Genomic DNA, 20,022 nt, shown 5'->3' on the forward strand with positions numbered 1-20,022 from the left:
ATGTATTTCAAATACTTGTATTTGAAATACTGCCCATCCGTTTCATATTAACCGAAAAAAAACTAAAAAACGGTGAACTTTTTCGAGAATAAATATTTTATATATATATTATATATATAAAATTATATATATAATATATATATATAATTTATATATTATATATATATATTTTATATTTTCAAGAATAAATATAAATTTTTTTTCGAAAAACCGAAATAAAATAAAAAAATTGAATTTTAAAATAAACACTGAAAAAAGTATGCCGAATTTTGAAAGATAAAAACCGAAAAAAGTACGCCGAATTTTGAAAAATAAAAACCGAAAACGCATCTTTCTATTTATATGCTATGAATGCCAAGGAATAATTGTAAGCAGTATTTACTAAAAAGACAATTGTTGTGTTGCCCCTTTAAGTGAAGGCTCAGAGGATTTGTGACACCCAAAACATTGACTGTAAAATCCATAATAAGAGCGGGACATGAGCGGGAACTTGCCATGGGTCTCGTGCAGAAAGCAGTTCCGACAGCGTCCCTCCGCCTGCCCTTGCAACGAGGACATGCAGTCGGGGGCTCCAAGACCACGGTCCTCGACAGACCAGGGAGGTGGGAACTCGATCGGCTCTGATAAACCAGGAACACAAAACTCTCTGTCCTCTGCCTTCTGATGAAACACGAAGAGGAAGATACGATCGTTTACCCCAGATCAACGACCACCCACAATGGGAAGACAAGAGCAAGAAGTGAACGACACTTCTCTTCCGCACACGATTTCGGTTCACCATGCGACATGCCGTGTTCCAAAGCAATGTTATAGATCCATTGCAACACATGCTGCGCCATCTAAGGCGCTGAAAGGAATAGAAGGAACGCTCTATTGAGAACCGGTTTAGCAGACGACAGAAAATACGAAGGTGAGTGAAAGGCCAAGCAAACAACGGTGTTACCTCTCCCTCTTTTCAAGGCAAGGAGCATACAGGAATGTGCACGGCCTACTGGGAGCTTTAAAAAAAGTACATTTTCTGCGGCAGCCTGGCCCGTTAAATGGCGCCTTGCAATCGACCCCCGAAGAGTGCAGCCAAGCTCGTTATCCCGAATGGCTCTCATGTTTGACCCCTGGAAAGTCGAGCCAAGCTGATTATCCCGTGTTGAGATAATCCTTTCTTTGTTCCTTTTGCAGAAGGAAGAACACAGAATCAAGGAACAAAGAAAGCATAAGTTCCATAAATGCACCTTTTACAAACCAGCGAATTGGCAAACCGGTGAATAAAGTTTTATGCTCAAAGAGTGTGAACTGGCTACATACCGAACACTGGTTAGCCAAAGTGAAAATAGCTTCCCATGGTTCCTTTAGTTATGTCACCTCCCATGAGCATATCGGTCTTTCTCTAAACATGGCAGCGTCCCACTCTGATGCTGCTGTGAAAATTAGAGTGGAAGTAAATGGAGTGAAGACACTAGCGACATTTCAAAACATTACTTTGTCATTGGTGCGTATGTCGATGGTGCAAGTGCAGCCCAAGTGTTGTAGCTCTGCCTTTGGCATTTCTGCTCCACGCCGCCAATTAAGAATCAAATGTTCCTGTCAAGAGTTGGAACGTTGATGTTTTTACCTCCTATATTTGCCTGGGGTCTTGCGACTCCTGTTGAAACCTTGCCCCCCTCTGGCCTAAGAGACAGTACTGCAGTAACTAGGCATAAATAAGCTTGATATTTTTCTAATCGAATCTCGCAACAATGGCTTTCCATAACAGCAGTGATAAAAAGATTGCTGCTCCTTCCCTGTGCAACCTCCATATCCCTGCTCAATTATAGTTTTGTAACCTCCGTAGAAGCACGGGTAGCAGCATGAAGGGAGCATGCCTTCCTTCGCCACAACAGAGGCTGGTCGGCCCACATTCCGACGCACGGTGGGGGAGGACAAGCCATCGGCATCATCCCACTACGAGCTGGTCTAAGCGACAGACTCCTCTTCTCTGCCACAAGAAATGTACAGGAAGGTTGCGCGCTAGCTCCATGCTCTGTGTTCGAAACAGTGTCGAACAGTTAAAGGGGTAGCTCCAGAGAAATTTTGATATTCACCGATATGCCCCGAAATTAGTTTAACACATTAATGGGCACATCTGAACTAGTCGTCACGATAAGTCAGATAATTGACTAAATCTGTTAATTTACATTTTAATTAGTGAAAATAAACATATGGTTTTTTTTTTTAGAAACGTGCTGGGGTCATCAAAAACTACAAAATCAGTAAATTGTAGAAAACAATGTGAACGATAAACTTGTTCACATTTTGCTTTGTCATTTTTCCGCGCGCTCCCCGAGTGGTAACTTCGGCACACCCCTGTGCCTCCCACGTGCAGTTATCAATGACACTGAGCAAGTTTCTAATAGCAGCCGTACATTTATTTTCACTAATTAAGAAGTTAATCCCCAAATTATTGTTAATATATAGTGACGACTAATGCCCTATGCTATGTCCCCCTGGCCGTATAACTCACCTGCACACATGACATTAGTGTATATTTCACAGCCTTTTTTTCCTTCTCTTTAAGTCTGTTTTTTTTTTTTCTTTTTTAAAAAGACTGCCCAGTACATTTCTGTGGCAGTAGAGCTATGATGGAAATGACAGTTGATACTACCTTCTTTCACTGTGAAAGTGTTATCCCAGTGAAGCTTGGAGGGGAATGCTCGGTTGCAGTCGTCGGAGTAGATGCCTCCGTCTGCTGGGGTAGGCAGGATCTCCTCTGGGGCAGCCGAGGAGGACGAAGCGAGCACGTTACCCGTGGGACCGGTCAGACACATGTCACCTGTCGTAAGCCGGAACATTATGCCACAGTTCCAACACAAGGGCTTGCACGTGTGTTATGAAATGAGATGGATAACGACGCAAAGATTCGAGTTTAGCGATGCAGAGGCAAATAAGCCTCTGCAGGTAAGCCATTGATAGTTATGGACGGATATTAATGATTTTACCCGTTGTGACATGTGGTAGCCCGTTCCAATTATGGTGTACAAAACCCAAACACGACTCCTCCCTTCCTAATTTGATGTATTTTTCTCACTATCACTAGGCCATGAGGGTCATCACCGGAAAGACTTTATGGTCCAACGAAAAACGAGAGTTGATGGTTGTTGAATGTCAATAGCGTTTTCTGAAGGGCTGCAGGGGACCACAGATGTCAGAATGTCAGCGCTGAATAATCAGTTTCCTTTTCTTTAGGCCGTGGCTAGGGTTCCGTCCAGACGGAACAATTGTCCCCACTAGAGTTCCGTCCAGACGGAACCACTACAGTACGTCGTGATGGAACTGGTAGTCACCACTGGAGTTCCGTCCAGACGGAAAGTTAGCAAACCCTGTAGCGTTCTGTCCAGACGGAACGACAGTCGCCACTAGAGTTCCGCCCTGAGAGAACTATAGCCAGCGCTAAAGTTCCGTCCAGACGGAAGAGAAATGCACCACTGAAGCTCCATCCAGCATACACGGGGGTTGATGCCTATATGCTCCACCTCTAAACCATTTCCAGAGAAACAACTGGCAATGTTCCTATGTTAATTTTAATTGTCGTTTTTTAAAGTTGAATTCACTTGTCATAGCAATCCTATAACATTGCTACTGCTTCCTGGAAAACAGCTTGTCCAATTTCTGCAAACCACGCATCTCCGGCCTCTTTTACCTTGTATAAACATTAAAAATCTCCTCCCATGCAGATGTTTTTTTCGTTTTTTAGTTTGTTGTTACTGGAATGACAACCATTCCAATGCAAGACCTCAGGCTGGGTGCATTGTCGTAATGAAGGAGCACCCTCTTTCTCAACTTCCCACAACGTTTCTCCTTGATTGCAGCGCATAATTTTGTAATTAGGTTCGCACTGAACTGAACTGGACTAAACTCTGCTGGGCCTGCTATCGTTCCGTCTGGACGGAACTCTACTGCACCAGAGCCGTATATGTAGAGAGTTTGGTCAATGGGAGGCGCGGCAGAGTCAGGGCGTGCGGCCGAGTCGGAAAGAGGGCTTGGCATGCTCTCTTGACCAACCAGAAGCCGAAAAGAATCCCCTAGTGGTGGTAGCGGCAAACAGTTCTGATCAAAAGTCTATGTTCGTATATGGTTTTAATAAGCGCGTAAGAGTGAAGTGTATTAACTCTTCGTGGTTGAAAATAGGGTGCACGTGTCGTTTTGATCATGATCATGCAAAAAGATGTAAGAAACGAACGCGCTGCGCAACTCTGTTTTGCGCGGACAGAGTGTGACCAATCGGACGGCAGATTCCCGGCCCTGGGCGCTTGGCGTATGGATCATGTCGATCGTTCCACTAGTCGCACGGTTCCGCCATCATTTTGAATTAACATGATTGAAACATCACGTGTACCATATTTTCAGCCATTGAGAGTTACTCTGATGCAGTTATCAGGTTTGTTTCTCGCGACCACCACCAGGGTATTATTTCCGGCTTCTGGTTGGTCATATTAAAATTTCTGAAGACGCCCTGGAACACGCCCAGCCCGCTTTCGGCCAATGGCACCTCCTCATTTGTCTCCTATACTTCCCAACGAATGGTCAAACTCTCTACATATACGGCTCTGTACCGCACCTGCTACTGTTTCGTCTGGACAGAACTCTAGACACTCAGTTTATTTTTATATATATATATATATATATATATATATATATATATATATATATATATATATATATACGGTGAAGTGTGCCGACAGTTAACCGCCCCCCCCCCCCCCACCCACCCACTCGCACACACCCACACAGACAGACAGACAGACCCAAAACTTTCTTGCCCCCGACCCTTTATAAACTGGCGAATCTCACCCTCCCCCAGTTTCAAGGTCACATCTCGCATTTGTAGCATCAGACTGGACACACTGGCGGCAAGTTAAAACGGTACCCACTGGCAAAAACAGCGTGTCAGCCAAACCAACATCTGAATCTAAACCCCAGCAAGGGGCGGAATAATCAGAAACCACTTCACAACTGCAACTTTACGCGTACACGCAGCACACTGTTTACATCAGCGCTACTAGTTCGCAAAACCTGAACCCGAATCCGTCGCTATCTGCTATTCGCGCCTATTTGGAAGAGGTCATGGTATGAGGATCGAGTGACCGAGACGCTGCGATAAACGAAGCACTCACGGCTGCCGTCCTGCGTTGCAGCCGCCATGATCCGTGGTTGTCAATCACCCGTCTCAGCTGCTTTGGTTTCTTGCCTCATTCCCTCATACGCCGAGCACTGGAGAAAGCTGGAGCTGAGACAGCCGAGACACGAATTTTGACCTTGTTGCTTGATATGTTTCCATGCAGAGACGAAATCAACATGCGTGAGAGGGGCCCCTACGCGAAGATATCGCACCCGTTCATGGAGGTAGGTGTGACGATCAGCTTCTGGAGGAATTCCGTGTTAGTTCGTGGGGTCAACTATCATAATCACGGTCACAGTAGCTTTCAAAACTCACAAACTTTTTTTTTTTTTTTTTTTTGACTTTGTAGGTTGTGGAGGAGGGGCATAGAGGAGGGGCTCTAACTGCTCCAACCGCTTTGTTTGTTTTGTCACGTGATATAACCCACGGCCTCCGACGCTCCGACGTATACGTATTAAAGTCTTGAGCAGCCTGGGAACGCACTACAGCTGCTACAGCCATAATTTCTGCTCTATGTAGCAATTAACATTCACTTTCTGTCAGCTATTTTTTTTCTAGCTATTAAATTATTGACTGAGCATTTAGACTTTATAAGAAACAAAACTAGACAATCCAATCCAGGATTTTGAACCATAGCCCGCGTGATTTTGATTGCCGTGGTTGTCGTGAATTCCCGGGGATATGGTCGAACGTTTTGCGGTTCTTACTTAAATGTGAAGTCGAACGTCGCTGCCGCAAAACAACGAGATAGGACGTGCTCCAGCAGTGGGTTTCAGAACCACGAACATGCTCCCGTCTTTCACGCACACTTGGGGTAGATCGGCGTCATATGAACGCGCGTTGTAGCGCGTTCACTTGATAATTAACAACGAGCAGCTTGTGCACTGTGTGTTTTTCTTGAGTTTTCGACAGTCGTACTTCCACCGAGGGCATCGTAGCGCCTGCAAAAGTGCAATGAGGAGGTGCTGCGTCTTAAAGTGTGGCGCCTGTCAATCGGACGGTATGTCGCTCTTCCACTTTCCCACGAACCCCAGATATCTCCGATTCCACTGTGGTGTGTTCTAGACATTTCCCAGATTATCTGATAGGGAAGAAGGCTAAGCCTTTTGCAACCGAGTACGACCGAAAGAGACGAGATCTCTTAAAACTTCTTAAAATTTCTTAGGACGAGGGAACACACAAAAGCGAAGGTTTTGCGGGATTTCCGAGGTCAAGTGTGCGTAATACCTATAAGAAAGGCTCGTTTATACCGTTGACAAATGTTTTTCGAGCCAAGAAAGAAAGGATAATGCGCGAGAGAAATAAAAATACGCCGGACCGCCAAGTTTACACTGCTACCCAATAGATGGCGCCAGTTTGTTCTCTGGTTCAGAGTCGTATATTGGGAAGGTTTGGCCAGTGAGTGTGGCGACGAAGGCGCCGGAGAGGAGAAAAGTAAATGAAAGGGAGGAGAGCGTCGAAGGAGCGAGAGAAAGAAGGGAGCAGAGAAGAGACGATCGCCATTTTTTCGCAACGCTGTCAGAGACTGGTCAGAGAAGAGCACTGCCCAGGCTACGCGTCGTCTGCTACGGGCTGACTTCTTTTTCGCCTGAATAAAAGTTTGTGGCCATACGCCGAAAAATCTTAATTCATTAGCTTTTTAACCCACCGAGGAATAACAGCATGTCATTTTCTTGCCAGAGCCAGCGATATAAAAGCCAATCATCGAGATTTAGGTGCCGATCCCACGCATTCCGCCGGAGACGAATGAAAATGGCGGCCCTTCCCACTCAGCTGGGAGCAGCCGGGAGTTCACGTGCATGCGCTCATGCCTCTCGCTCTGCGCCTCATGCTGATTGGCTTACTCGGGAGGAGATAGTTACGGCAGCAAGATCATAGACTGGCCAAACTCTCCCCATATACGGCTCAGCTCTGATTGTAAGAAGTTTCAAGGAACCTGTTCTAAGAGGTCACAAGAGTGTGAACGGGCCCTTAAATGTTTTGTATCTTGGTCATCTTGGTGTTCAAAAAACAAGAAAACCTTCCCGCACCGACACACCCAGCGTTGCTCGCGTTGATTACTTGGCTTTAGATGTGTTGTCACGTGATGTGATATGGCCTTCGACGTAACATGGACGTAACTCAAGTCTACTCGAGCAGTTTGAGAAGGGCGGCGGAGAAAAGCTCACCGGAGAGAAGCTCACCGGAGGTAAGCTCACCGGAGAAAAGCTCACCGCAAAACCGGCAGATGCGGAGAAAAGCTCACCGGCCTTTGAGCGGTTGCGGAGAAAAGCTCACCGATATTTTTTTAGCTTAGCTTGATTCTGCGTCAAACGTGACAATTTAACACAATTCGCATTCGTCACTTCATTAAAAATATGTCATTTTTTGTAATATTCGTGAAGTTCATTGGGCATCTTTACAGATTCCTCAGAAATTAGTAATCACCCATTTTGTAAATTAATGAAGCCAAAAGTATAAAACCAGAACATCGTACCCCGGTAAAAAGGCAACAATTTATTGACAGCTGACAGTGCGCCGTCGCTAGCTCTGCGAGCTAATATGAATAGCGAACATTATGAATTTTGCGAAATTCTGCATTAAGAATTTTATGAACATTGCGAGCTAATATGAATAGCGGTTTGTGAACCATTTCAGCTCAAAATATTGTGTAGTGCCTAATAGATAAGTAGCTGTTTGTTGATGTAATCAGTGTCGGCTACGCTGTTTTCTTTCTGTTAATTTCACTAACAAAACTTTAGCTGCGAGAACAGCTTCGTCGTGTCGTGTTTGTTGTCTTCACTCCGTCGTCGTGGTTTGAGTGGTTTTCATCATGTATGACGTTCACCAACTCGCCCTATTCGCTCCCTTACAGAAGACTACTTCTTGTATAGGTCACGAGTAACAACGGTACCAGTGTGCAGCTCCGAAGGTCATGGGTGGCTCACCGTAGAAGGGCACTATCACACAAAGGGAACGTGTGGAAACACCAGCACGAACGGCTAGAAAACATGCATGTCTGTGGAAGAAAGAAGCCTTGATATCCTACTGACTGTTTTATCCTGTTTTCAAAGGTTAACAAAAGCTTCAAAGAGAATTTTAGGCACCACGTTGTTGCGCATGCACTTTGGGATTTTTGGCATTTACAGCTTTGATTTTAATGTTTTAGGCAGACATCAAGTTTTTTTTAACTTTTTCCTGTTCTTCAAGGTCATAAAGACTTTAAATTAGGCTTTCGTTTCCTAGAGAGTAAGCCACAGAAAACACTCGCCTGCAATTATTAATTTGGGTGCACTATACCCAATAAGTTAACAAATATTACAAAAAAGGACATTTTCTTTTTTACAAAGATGACAAATTTTAATGATAATAAATTGATATATGTTAAGCATGATCCAACAGCCTCCATATAAAAAGAAGAAAAAATATCGGTGAGCTTTTTTCCGCATACGCTCAATGGCCGGTGAGCTTTTCTCCGCATTCGCCGGTTTTGCGGTGAGCTTATCTCCGGTGAGCTTTTCTCCGGTGAGCTTTTCTCTGTACAAAAGTTGAGAATTCACCTGATACGAACTATCTACAGGTGCGGACTATACAAGACCGTTCACTGTGACAAGTCGTGAAGGATTTTATGATTTATGTATAATACAAGCTTCTTTGTGAGCTATAATACAGTAGGCATTTGTCAAGGTGTGCCATGTTTAATACTTTCAATCAATCGTTTCGGATAATAAAATTAAATATGATTTTGATGCGTCAGTGCCCCTTCAAAGGGGCTCTACCAGGACTTTTTTACTAGTTTCTAATTAGCACCAAACCTTTGCGCACTGAACGTAGTAACTTAATGAAACTTTATTCGCTTTATTTTAAAAGTTATAGGCAAATTAAAATTACAAAAACAAGCAAAAAATAACCTCCTTCATGACGTCCTTGGTTGTTTGAGTGGCCGTGAACTAGAGGAGGGGTAGTGAGCTCAGCGAGCATTCGCAGCTGCCGCACTTTGTGTCGACGGCTCAAGATGGCGCCACTAAAGCATGTTCTGGCTAGGCTGTATGAAGCGGGCAGCCAGGGCGGCTCACATTGCATCTGCTGTGCGACTAAACACTAATCCGGCATAACACTTCATTGGCCACAAACGGCAGCAAACACGGGGTAAAGATCAGTTCAGAACGGGAGCCACTTCGCGCTGCCATACCGCCAAAAAGGCCAAACCGCGCACCGAAGCTGCTCGCTGAAGGCCTTGAAAACACTCAGATCCTTTAGTCCATACGACTGCAGTGCCGCCGCATATATCCAGGACCTTTCTACACTCGCCGCTCGTTGGTGCTTGATCCCACTACACCTTTCAAGTATGTGCCACCTTTTCCACGGTTTGGTGGCGGGTATGTTGACAGGTCATTTCTTGTTTCCGTAGTTTCTAAACCATTAGTTTCTTTTCTCTTCTAAAACACTGGACAAAAAATACTTTCATAAATAATGGAAACAATTCGTGCGACTTATATTTTGTATTTCGGGTAAAAAGAAGCTTTTAGTGGCTCGGACTAGTGGTAAGCCCAGGACCAAATACGACACATTTTGCGCGCTTTTGGAACCGCAGGTCGCCCCATAGGCGCAGAAGGTTTCCGCGTCGTCCGGTTAAAACATGATGCATGGATATTTAGCTACTCTCTCCGTGCCTGCTGACTTGCCCGAACACCAAGAGATATTGAAACCGCAAAAAAGGTAGACGCTTAAATACGATTGCAGGACCCCTTTAATGCGGACAAAAGCAGAAGACATTACAAAGCAGCAAGGCATGATTCAAGCAGGCGTCGACACAAACAAAGCTCTCCTAGCCAGGGTTGGACTGCTTAAGCATCTTCGGAAAAGACCCACTACATCGTGGTGGCACCAAGAAGACACAGAAATGCCAAGATCGAAAAACGATGTTATCTTGTCCTCATGAGCGAGATTTTGAAGGTTTATGGCGCAAAAGCTACGAGGCCATCTGCACCGTCCTTGCGGGTAAAAGAATCCAACCCTCCCCTTCAGTCAGGATGTTAAAGATTACAATTAAAGAAATGGGCAAGGGAGACATCTGGTTACAAGACACTCAAGTACTGCAACTCCGCACTGAACGCCATCAGGCGTGTATGTAGCCCAAGAGGAGGGGCGACTGGAAGCATAGCCAAACGGATGGTCAAAGCCCTCATAGTCTCGTGCATAGTCTGCGAAGCCCGCCACTACTGGCTCAACAAGGGACAGTGGCAGAAACTGGAAACTTTGACCAATCAAGCAATGCGTATAATCACCGGCCTTCCCAAGTTTATCCCCCTTGGCAAACTGCGGGAACAAGCCGGTATCAACCAACTCCACGACGTGGTGACGGCCTGCACGGTTGCTCACAGCGAGCACCTGAAGCTCGCCGGCCAAAGCAGAGGGATTATGAAACTCCTCCACAGGCCATCGGAGAACCTCCCAGAATTACCCGAGCAATTTCCGCCATGGGAAGACTTCGCGGAAATCACCGAAAACAAGCCTAGTGCACACAAGGGGGATACCAAGCAGCTAACTCGTAAAGCCAAGGCGCACATCAAGATGGCAGAAGCATGGGATCCGAACAGCATCATGGCTGCCTACACGGACACCGCATCGCTAGACAACCCCGTCACCATGAAGACGGCAGCTGTAGCCATTCCTGCCCTACAAATCAGTGCTACCAAGCAACTCCCTGAAGGCGCCTCAACCAAAGGAGAACTTGCAGCAATCAACCTCGCCCTTTAGACGGTTCTCGCGCTCCCCGGCCGGGTCTTTATTGTTTCGTCGAAACTCGTTTTGTGAACAACTTTTCATGGACACACATTTCATAAACACACGTTTCATCGATGCAATCGTTTCATTGACTCGTTACGCACTGTATGGACATTTCGTCACGCGTGCATCACTGGGGTGCGTATTGACCCACCCCCTTTCCTGCGTTCACACTGCTTCGCAGGGCAGTATCAGCTGTTACCGAAACAGAAACTTTGGTTGCGTCAGGCAACATTGGTCTCGGGTCGTCAGAGTCATGGCCACGTCACGTCGAACCACGTGGTCTTGTGACGTTCGGGAGGGAACGAGGGACAGGAGACGCGACGCAGGCAGGTCGCTTCGCATGGCCAAGACCAACACCTCCTGGAAGAGAAGGCCATAGCGCTCCGAGTGGGCACGTCACAATGGACCTTTTCCGAGAAGCGTTCTGCGCACGCGCGAGCGCCCGATGCCAAGCGGTGGAAGTCGGCACGAAAAAATCGAGGAAATTCGGAATGAGGCTGTAAATCGACGAGTAGAACACGTCATTGCAGCATATATATAATTGTGTTACACAAAAAAAGAAAGTGGACGGAAAGAAAAACACGACGTTTGGGTGGACGCTACGGATTTCCTTCTTTAAAGTCGCTCTAGGCCTACCTCGTTGCACTGGCCACGCGACGCTGCTCAGAGAGCGAAGCAACTGGTAACGTAGCTCCCATTATTGATTGGTAGCGCAGGTCACTTCCTCGATTTTTTAGTTCGCGCAGCCACCGCCTGGTGCCGTCGGTATATGGAAAAGGTCCATGGCGGAGGAAGGAAGGCCATGGCGCAACTACGTGAGAAAATGCCGCTGTCGACGCGTATCGGCGCATAAATGTTTGTGCGCGTTTATCCGACATTAATACACATTTTAAAAGCGTCAGTCTTGTACAATTTATTATATATTTAATATAAACGTAATATATAATGTGGTACCAAGGTTGAAAGTACCAAATTTGTATTTTTGATTATCCCCGTAACCGCGGGACTAAGCGCAGTCCCGCAGCTCCCCAGACTTTTCGAACGAACCGGCTCCGAATTTCCGATGCGACATCTTCCGTCGCAAGGGCTTCGATTCTGGTAAATTTACGTTGCATGCGAGCTGCTGACTGCATGCAAAGGTACGCTGAGTCATTTCAGAAGGGAAAGAAACCGAAAAAAAAATCCATTCATCGCCGCTGGGAGGGAGCGCACACAAGGAAGAGATGGGTCGACAATGTTAAGCCTCTCGTCCCACAATGCTGGTGCTGCTCTCGCGCGCGTGTGTGTGTGGTTTTGTCCTACCCATCGTTTTTTTTTTTTTTTTTTTTTGTCGTCACTGCAGTCTTGGGTAATTTTTTTTTTTTTATTTTTTTGTGTGTGTGTGTGTTTGCTTGATACTACGGCATTTGCGTGGATTCGCGAAACAAGTCATGCTATGGTTTGACTGACGCGAGTGGCAACTAGTCAACGATGACACTGGCCCGACTGGCCGATGACCTCTCTCGACAGAGAGACTTCTTGAAGTTTGTGTTAAAATTTTTTCGTGATGGATCGCGTGGGACGTATGGATACGATCGACAGGTGAGGAACAACTGATTTACGAGTTTTCTTGGTCATGTAAGACGCAAGTAAAGTGCTGCAGTCAATTTTTTTTTTTTTAAATATCGTGATAGAATAAAGTTTTGTTTTTCGTCATTATCCGTTTGCTATTGCGTCGACATTTATAATTATGCGTGGTAATATTCGTTTTTACTGGAAGGTAAATAACAAGTTTGTGTGATTATTGAAAGTGTGTTGTTTGTGCTTATGTGTTTGTTTATACTAATGTTATTTTGTCGCCTTTACCGCATTTATACTAGAGTCTTAACTGTATTAAAGGGATACTACAACGAAATTTCGGCGCTCATTTTTTTGGCCTATATGTGTTCAAAAGAGCAGTATCACATGGAACATACCAATATCTTGTTAAAAAAGTCTCGAAAAGGAATTTTAAAACGAATTAAACGATTAGCAAAGAGCACCTGGTGGATGTCGCTAACGCCTCGCTTGTAATGCCCGTCTAGGAACCTTGACAGCTAGTGACGGAGGTTGTCTCGTCTTCGGCCACGACGAGAGAAGGGGGGAAGGAGGAACTCCCCTCTTCCCGAGAATCCCTGTTGTGTGTCGCAGAAGTTGCTATTGTCCCCCTAGAAGATTATAGTAGATTAACCCATCTCTCAAAATTCGTACAAAAGCAGCCGCTTCGGTGGCTGGAACGACTAGGCCATCCTCTTTACGTCAGCCTCGCCGTAGCTTTGCTCGTCTTAAGAGACAACCTACGTCACGATTGTGTTGGATGTCACGTGCTCTAAGCTGGGCCTTCTCCGAGCGCTTGCCAGAGTGGGCCGTTTATAACGAAAAATACAGCCACCAGGATCAAAATACAAACGTGCGATTGTCATTTACAGATATTGTGGATCATATTCAACGTTTTGAACAAGACGGGAATATTTCAAATTTCGTTGAAGTATCCCTTTCAGGTAGAAGTATTATTGTATACAAAATAGGTTATATTTTGTTCTTAGGCACCTCGAGCCCATAGGGAGAATTAAATTACTTGACTGTAAATAGTAAGTTTAGTATCCCTGCCACATGGAAAAGTTAATATATTTTGATTAAATAATACGGGATTTAATCAGCTCGCTGTTTTTAGTGATTTTATGAGCGTCGCAAGCTGATTTGTCGGCCCCATATTTTCATTAGATCGAAATTACATTACTTTTGCCATGTGGCAGGGGTATGATGCAAGAATTCAGTCACTGCACGCGATAACATCGCTTACATGATAGTAAGTGACATTCCTCTAGCCGTGTCCGCGTTGACTACATCTACCTGATTTTTCAATGTGACCTGTTTTGCTGTGTCCAATCACTGCGTGTCTTGCCATTTTGTCGAAGTATTTCTGTATAAAATATGCATTCCTGCAGCAATAATTGCGTGAATCAATGTTTTCTCTTATACGCCTTCCTCGTACCATTTCATACCGATCACTTAGCGGTGTAATATTTTGCCCGTGTAATGAAATGTTTTCAAGACCCGTTGCTATGTGCAGCTTTCAATTTAGCTAATAAGACACGCTTATGTGACTAAAAGCACGTTACGACGATCGATCCACGCGCGTTGCCCTTGCTTCGCCGCGCGCCCCCGATGGCCTTCCCTCGCGACGTCACGAGTAGAGTGCTATGGCCTTGTCTTCTAGGAGGTGTTGCCTGGACGGTGATGGCCCGGGGAAGAGGGGGAAGGGGAGAAGACAAAAGAGGAAAAGGGGAGCTGAGAAACAGACCGATAAGCGCGCAGAGCAGTGCAAACTAGCACATTCGCGTTACGGTGATCACGTGAACGCCCGGTCAGCCAACACCGGGAGAAACTCATGACGTCATGTTCAATTTCGCCCTGAGAAGTAAAAACAAACAAAACGTGTGAATGATGTAGTCATGCCTCCGACATAGTGGCTCAACGTTTGCCGCTCAAACTCCGTCGCATTGACTGCGCTGACGTTTGCACCGCGCGCTAGAGTTGGCAGCTTTTGGCGACTTGACTCACTTGAAGGTTTGCTGGCCAGTTTATTAAATATATAAACGGAATTAGATCGTAATATTTGACATGGGGTCTTCCTATGATACTGTAGATGGCTACATAGTTTTCTAAATATAAAAAATGAAGCGGAGTTGCCCTTTAATCTTTGTCCATTTTTTAAAATAAAACCTAGGACATGCAGGCAAAAGCGGTTTTTTGTTCTTTACTTCAGAAAGGTCGAGACACCAACTCCAAAATTATTTAAGCAAGGCACTGACATTGTTGCACAGCCCCCTTAAGAAAGGTTGTGGCGGGGTTATACTTCAATCGGCTCTCAAGGTACAAATAGTAAATTCTTTTTCATGTATATTTTAATAGCAGCTTTTGCATTTTTTTTCTTTGTAGCAAGAGGAGAAATACAGTTGTAAAAGAATAAGTGTTCGACAACTGCACGAAACTGATACATCAGTGTGAACAAAACAAGAAATAAACAGATAAATTTCACTTTTCACAGATAAAGTTAGAAATTGACTGCATCACACTTGAGCATTTTGAAATCTCTGAGCTGAGAAACTACTCAGCTTCCTCATACACTCAAAATGAAGCGTCGAACGTAGCTCCATAGGAACTAAAGCAAATATTTACTAAGAAGGTAAAAGCAGCTATAGTAAGGCAATTCAAAACAAAATAAAAATGCTACATAGCAGAACTACGGTTGTTGCCTAACCGCAACTCTTAATTTTTAGAATTGTGAATATGCCTGTTTCTCACCTTAGGTGAACAACAAACAAAAATCTCACTTGTGCACTTTTTTATGCCTACTTAAATTGCTTATCTGGGCAAACGTTTTCCCACAGGCTTCACACTTGTAAGGCCGCTCCCCATTGTGGGCTCTCTCATGACATAACAAGCGAACTCTTTTCGAAAATTGTTTCTCACACTTGCCACATTGGTATGGTCTTTCGCCAGTATGTGCTCTTTTGTGAATCTTGAGGTCATGACTCCTGGTGAAAGCCTTCTGGCAAACCTCGCAACTGAATGGTTTCTCACCCGTGTGAGTCCTCATGTGCCCCTGTAAGTGAGTCATTTGAGCAAATGCTCTCTCGCAAACAGAGCAGCGGAAAGGCTTCTTTCCTGTGTGTGTCCTTTCGTGCCTGGTGACACTGATTTGGTAAGGACTGCTGTAAGGGCAGAACTCGCAGTGGTACATGCCCTCGTATCGTGGCCGCGTCGTCGGTTGCGACTCAATTAGTTCGTTTCTTGGGGAAGAGAAGTCGCTCTCGCTGTTTCCATCGTCCTGGAAGGCTGCTTCCTCCGGTACTGTTGGAGAGACCAGAGAAACCAGACAGATTCAACAACAAAGAGTGTTCAATGCCAACAAAAGACAAGTTTGACAAATCTGCACTGCATTCAGCAGAAATTAGCACACACAAACAAGTGTACTGACGCCTGTTTGTTTCAGAACAAATCAAACAAACTTGACAAATAAGAATGATTCAAGTATTAGGAAAAGCACTTTGGGAAAATGAAAAAGATATGAGCATAGCCCATTCATGCATCTTTCATTGAAGCAGCTCATCTCGCATCCTAATTGCCATAAGCAACAATGAGCAAACCCAATTTCTGGAGCTCCGATGAAATAGAAGGCTGCAGTGAAAGCTATGGTACTGTGGCAGTATCATGTAGTGACGTCCGTCCGTCATAATAATGTCCTACAAAATGTCACTGTAGAGTCAATGTCACTCAAATCAACGAAAAATCACACATTATTCGAGTATGCACGCACTCCTTCCAGTGGAAAAATGTGGTTAGAAAATCACAATTGCTGACATCTTGTAGTCTCAAACACCAGTCAAGAGCAAATGGTGCAAGACAACCACATCAGACTGGTTTTGTTTGCACAAATAGGTTGATGGTAATGTAGTAGAGTAGGTTGAATGGTTGTGCTTGTCTAAATAACTGGGATTCAATTGATGCAATAGGGGACACTCCATTTGATTCAATGATGCTGGAAATGATATAAGTAGGCTGTATACTTTCCGGTTTTAACCGTAAAACACCAATAAACATCTGCAGTGTCGAAAATAAAAAATCGGTTAAAACCGAAAAAATAGTGGTTCTTGAACATTTTTGTACAAGCGGCAGTTTTTTTGTTTTTTTTTACAGAGCAAGTTGTATGTAAACATTCGTTAGACACAATTTTTTTTTTTTTTTTACGGTGGTTTTGGATGTTAGCATAGGTCTCCTTAGGTCTCTAGTGATCAAGGTGTGTTTTTTTCTATCAAGGCTGGTTTCATTGACCTTTAGTTTATGTCCCCAAAAATTTGGCCTCATTGTTCCCTTTTGTAGATTGCCCTGTTGAGGGTTGGCCTCCTTCTTTGTGGACCTTAGTTGGGTGGTTTAAAGTCTTTTAAAATTTTCGGGGTCGAAGCGTGTCTCAACTTAAGCTGAAACGAAGTATAAATCGCGACAATGAAGTATGAGGAACATTTTGTATCAGATGTAAATAAAAGTTTAACCGTTATTTCTCGATTGTTTGTTTCTATGCGCAATTTTTCCGTCGATAAACGCTATTTTAAGTGTCTGCACGAGACAATTCACCGAAATGCACCGGTATCTTGGAAAGAAATGAACACCGAAAAACATCCGCCGATTTTTGACATGAATTGACACCGGAAAGTATACGGTCAAGATATAAGCAAGAACACTGCACAGAGAATCCATGTTCCCAAAAGTTGAGTTGGCCAACGGGAAGGACGCTGTCTGCAAAGCAGCAATGTGCCATTTCCTGCATCTTGCAATGGTTGCCAGAGTCGACCTGCAAGTTTGAGAAGAGAAAAAATTAAAGGCACTGTCACTGGTGCGATGTGAACATTTGACTGTTTTTTAATACCCCAAACATGGCAGACTGATACGGACACCAAAAGCATATTGTAGCGAAAGAGGAGAGCTCAGAAAAACAATGTCACAAGTAAAACGAACATGACAAGTTCGGCGTTTACTTCATCCTCTTGATTTGAGGAAATCGTAATTGGGGTTAGAGTGGGGTTATACTTCAATCAGCTCTCACGGTACAAATACTGAATTTTTTTTACTTATGTTGCACTTTTTTCATTGACACTTTATAGTAGTTTTTTTTTTACATTTGGCTGCAATTTCTAGCAAGCAATATACAGCAGTGGAAGTATTGGAGCTAGACAGCTGCAAAAAAAAAAAAAATTTATTTATAAATTAACAAAACAATAAAGGAACACAAATTTCACAGAAAAGGCAGAAAATCGATTGCCTTATATTTAAGCATTTTGAAATCTTTAAGCTCACTCGGAAAGTACTCAGTATATGTAACACCATCCAAAACTACAATTTCTATATCTGCAAAAAAACTCAGTTTTTTTTTTACAAAAAGAGTTTGGAAACAAACATTTACTCAACATTCCCAAGCAATGTTCTGTTGCGTGCACCACCAATGACACTGAAATTACATCTGGGGCTGCAATAGACTCCCTTAGAAAGTAGCGCACTTTCCTGCGGTGCACAGGAACGATGCGGGAACCTTGACGTCGGCGTTTGCAAAAAGGGACATAGCAACAGATTTGTGTATACAAAATAATATACCGTAGCAACACACTTCTAGTCCTATTTGTCGCACGAACCACTTCACTGGACATGCTTTTAACAAGTGGCAACTTTTTATATTAAGAATATGGAGAGCTTTGCACAAAACACCACACCCTTCCTTACTTTTCACACACTCACATATATCAAATTAATTACGCAAATGTCTATCCAAGAAATACTGCTCACAAATGTATAACCTCAAAAGTCATCAGGAGTTAAAACATATGGAGAAACTTGAATTCAGTACAAATGGGTGTCTCCAGGTACTTCAAAATGGGTACCCCTCAAGGTGGCACCTCATCGATGCAAAAATAGATCAGCTCATATGATTGATTTCTGACAATTCTAGCACAGGTATGGCGCTCTCCCTAATGAATTCTTCCGAGATTCATCAAGGCGGGTGCATGTTTTAAGTCTCTCACAGATGTGGTGCACTTTAATATATTCTTTATCCCAAGTGCATCCTTTCGTGTCTTGTGATGTCAACTCTGTTGCATGCAGAGTAAAGACCAACATGGCATTGGTGTTTGTCCTTCAGCTGCTGGGGAGACTTCCACTAGCCCTTCTCTTCTTTGCAGGTGGTGCCTGTGGCAAGTCCTGTTGGGAACATGTGGCATATCAAATTGAATGTGCAGACACTGATGTGGCAACATGTTCTAATATGCACCGTGCACTATTCATGTAAATAATAAACAATTACATTTTCAGCACTTGCATGCTATTCATCACACATCTTCTTGCTATAGCTTTTATAAAGCTACATCAATTATTGAAACTTCAAAGTTTCGATTTCTGTTTACCAAAGGCATAACCAGAAAGCTGGCATCACAATGAGTGCACTTAATGGATATAGCTTTGGAGCAGAAATTTTTCAATGCTGTTACAAGTATATACACCTGCTTGCAGCCATGGTGTCATGCCGCCACAGTGGCATTGCTGTCGGCACGGAGCACGCACAGACGCTTCCCTTCTCACAAATCTGGTTTCCGCACACGCGTCATGCTTACACTGGGTGCGAGCAAATACCAGCTTGTTTGTAAACAGCACACTGGCTTATAGGCAGATAAGATGATATGTTCTGCAATACCCAATCCTATGCTCAAGTCTATTATTTCAAAAATAGCCATTGGCCAGCCATGTACCAGGAAAAAGAAAACATCTTTTGCAGAGAAATAATGCAGTTACAGCACAGGTATCTTAATGCCTTCTCTGCGTTAAGTGATCAATGCAAGTTTGGCAAAACGACTGTATATTGCACCAAGTGAGCAACTGAGGCCTTATTGCGCCAAGTGAGACTAATTTAGAACAATTGAGAACAGCAATGTAATTAGAGCTTTAGAAATTATAATCGTCAAAAAATGACAATTTTTATGATAATCTAAAATGCAGCTGCATGAATGAAACGAAACAGCAGGAGGAAGGTATAAAATGAAAGACCTTCCCTAGAAAGCTCTAGAAAGCATAATCCAAGCAGATTGTGATAAAGCTACGATGTCACAATTGATATGCAAGATAATCAAAAGTTCTTTACAATGGACATACAGCTTTGCATTCTCGCCACGGAGAAGATATTGGTGATTTCTCAGGAGGCAAAGGGAAGTTCAGGATGACAGTCTGTATCAAATCCCAGGATGGGATTTGATAACATAGTTTTTTTTTTTTACATCCCATTCCAGCTGCCATGAGCTAAAAATTGATTTCTTGGCTTGTTTCCTTGTCCAATGAGCCTTTGCACTACATTTTTTAAACTCCATCTTGTTCCAGACCGTTGGGTAGCGGCACAAAGTGCCCCCCTGTTCTGAGATCGAAGCATAACAGAACAGTCTTTGGTCCACCAAGTTTTGCAGCACTTGGGAACATTTCCAGATGCTTGTGGAAGGAAGACAGATGCAGCATTTATGATACGGTCAATAACATACAGGGTTGCA

At 43.9% G+C, this 20,022-nt stretch overlaps 2 protein-coding genes across 4 annotated transcripts in view; both read right to left on the reverse strand.

Moving 5' to 3' along the window:
* The window catches only part of LOC8038428, a 41,895-nt gene extending 36,479 nt beyond the window's left edge, over positions 1-5,416 (reverse strand). The window contains exons 1-3 of one of the 2 annotated variants that reach the window (XM_040498507.2): positions 5,148-5,416; positions 2,639-2,743; positions 495-620 (exon numbers count right to left, since the gene is read on the reverse strand). In XM_040498507.2, the coding sequence (XP_040354441.1) occupies positions 495-620; positions 2,639-2,743; positions 5,148-5,175 (259 nt within the window). In that variant the 5' untranslated portion in view covers positions 5,176-5,416. Of the gene's footprint in view, positions 1-494; positions 621-2,638; positions 2,807-5,147 lie in introns of both variants that reach the window. The other variant, XM_040498506.2, reaches the window with a different exon arrangement.
* Positions 5,417-14,666: 9,250 nt separating this feature from the next.
* On the reverse strand, positions 14,667-20,022 carry LOC115330981 (zinc finger protein 239). 2 transcript variants are annotated; one of them, XM_040222634.3, is made up of 4 exons: positions 19,626-20,022; positions 18,609-18,691; positions 17,190-17,294; positions 14,667-15,796 (listed from the first exon to the last, which is right to left on the reverse strand). In XM_040222634.3, exons 1-4 carry the CDS (start codon positions 19,775-19,777, stop codon positions 15,273-15,275), a joined length of 864 nt encoding a protein of 287 aa, XP_040078568.1. In that variant the 5' UTR covers positions 19,778-20,022; the 3' UTR covers positions 14,667-15,272. The 2 variants fall into 2 exon arrangements, with proteins under 2 accessions (XP_040078568.1, XP_040078569.1); XM_040222635.2 differs by having other exon boundaries at positions 18,517-18,691; positions 19,637-19,722.

Source organism: Ixodes scapularis, unplaced genomic scaffold (genome assembly GCF_016920785.2).
Source record: "Ixodes scapularis isolate PalLabHiFi unplaced genomic scaffold, ASM1692078v2 PGA_scaffold4__175_contigs__length_147842914, whole genome shotgun sequence".
Classification (NCBI taxonomy): domain Eukaryota; kingdom Metazoa; phylum Arthropoda; class Arachnida; order Ixodida; family Ixodidae; genus Ixodes; species Ixodes scapularis.

Excerpts from the sequence above, each read along its gene's own strand:
- LOC115330981 (XM_040222634.3), bottom strand. The coding sequence starts at position 19,777 with ATGGCAGCTGGAATGGGATGTAAAAAAAAAAAACTATGTTATCAAATC. Across the intron at positions 18,692-19,625 it reads TGCAAAGCTGTATGTCCATT|GACTTGCCACAGGCACCACC; the intron begins GTAAAGAACTTT and ends TGTTCCCAACAG. Across the intron at positions 15,797-17,189 it reads TTTGGGAACATGGATTCTCT|TACCGGAGGAAGCAGCCTTC; the intron begins GTGCAGTGTTCT and ends TCTCTCCAACAG.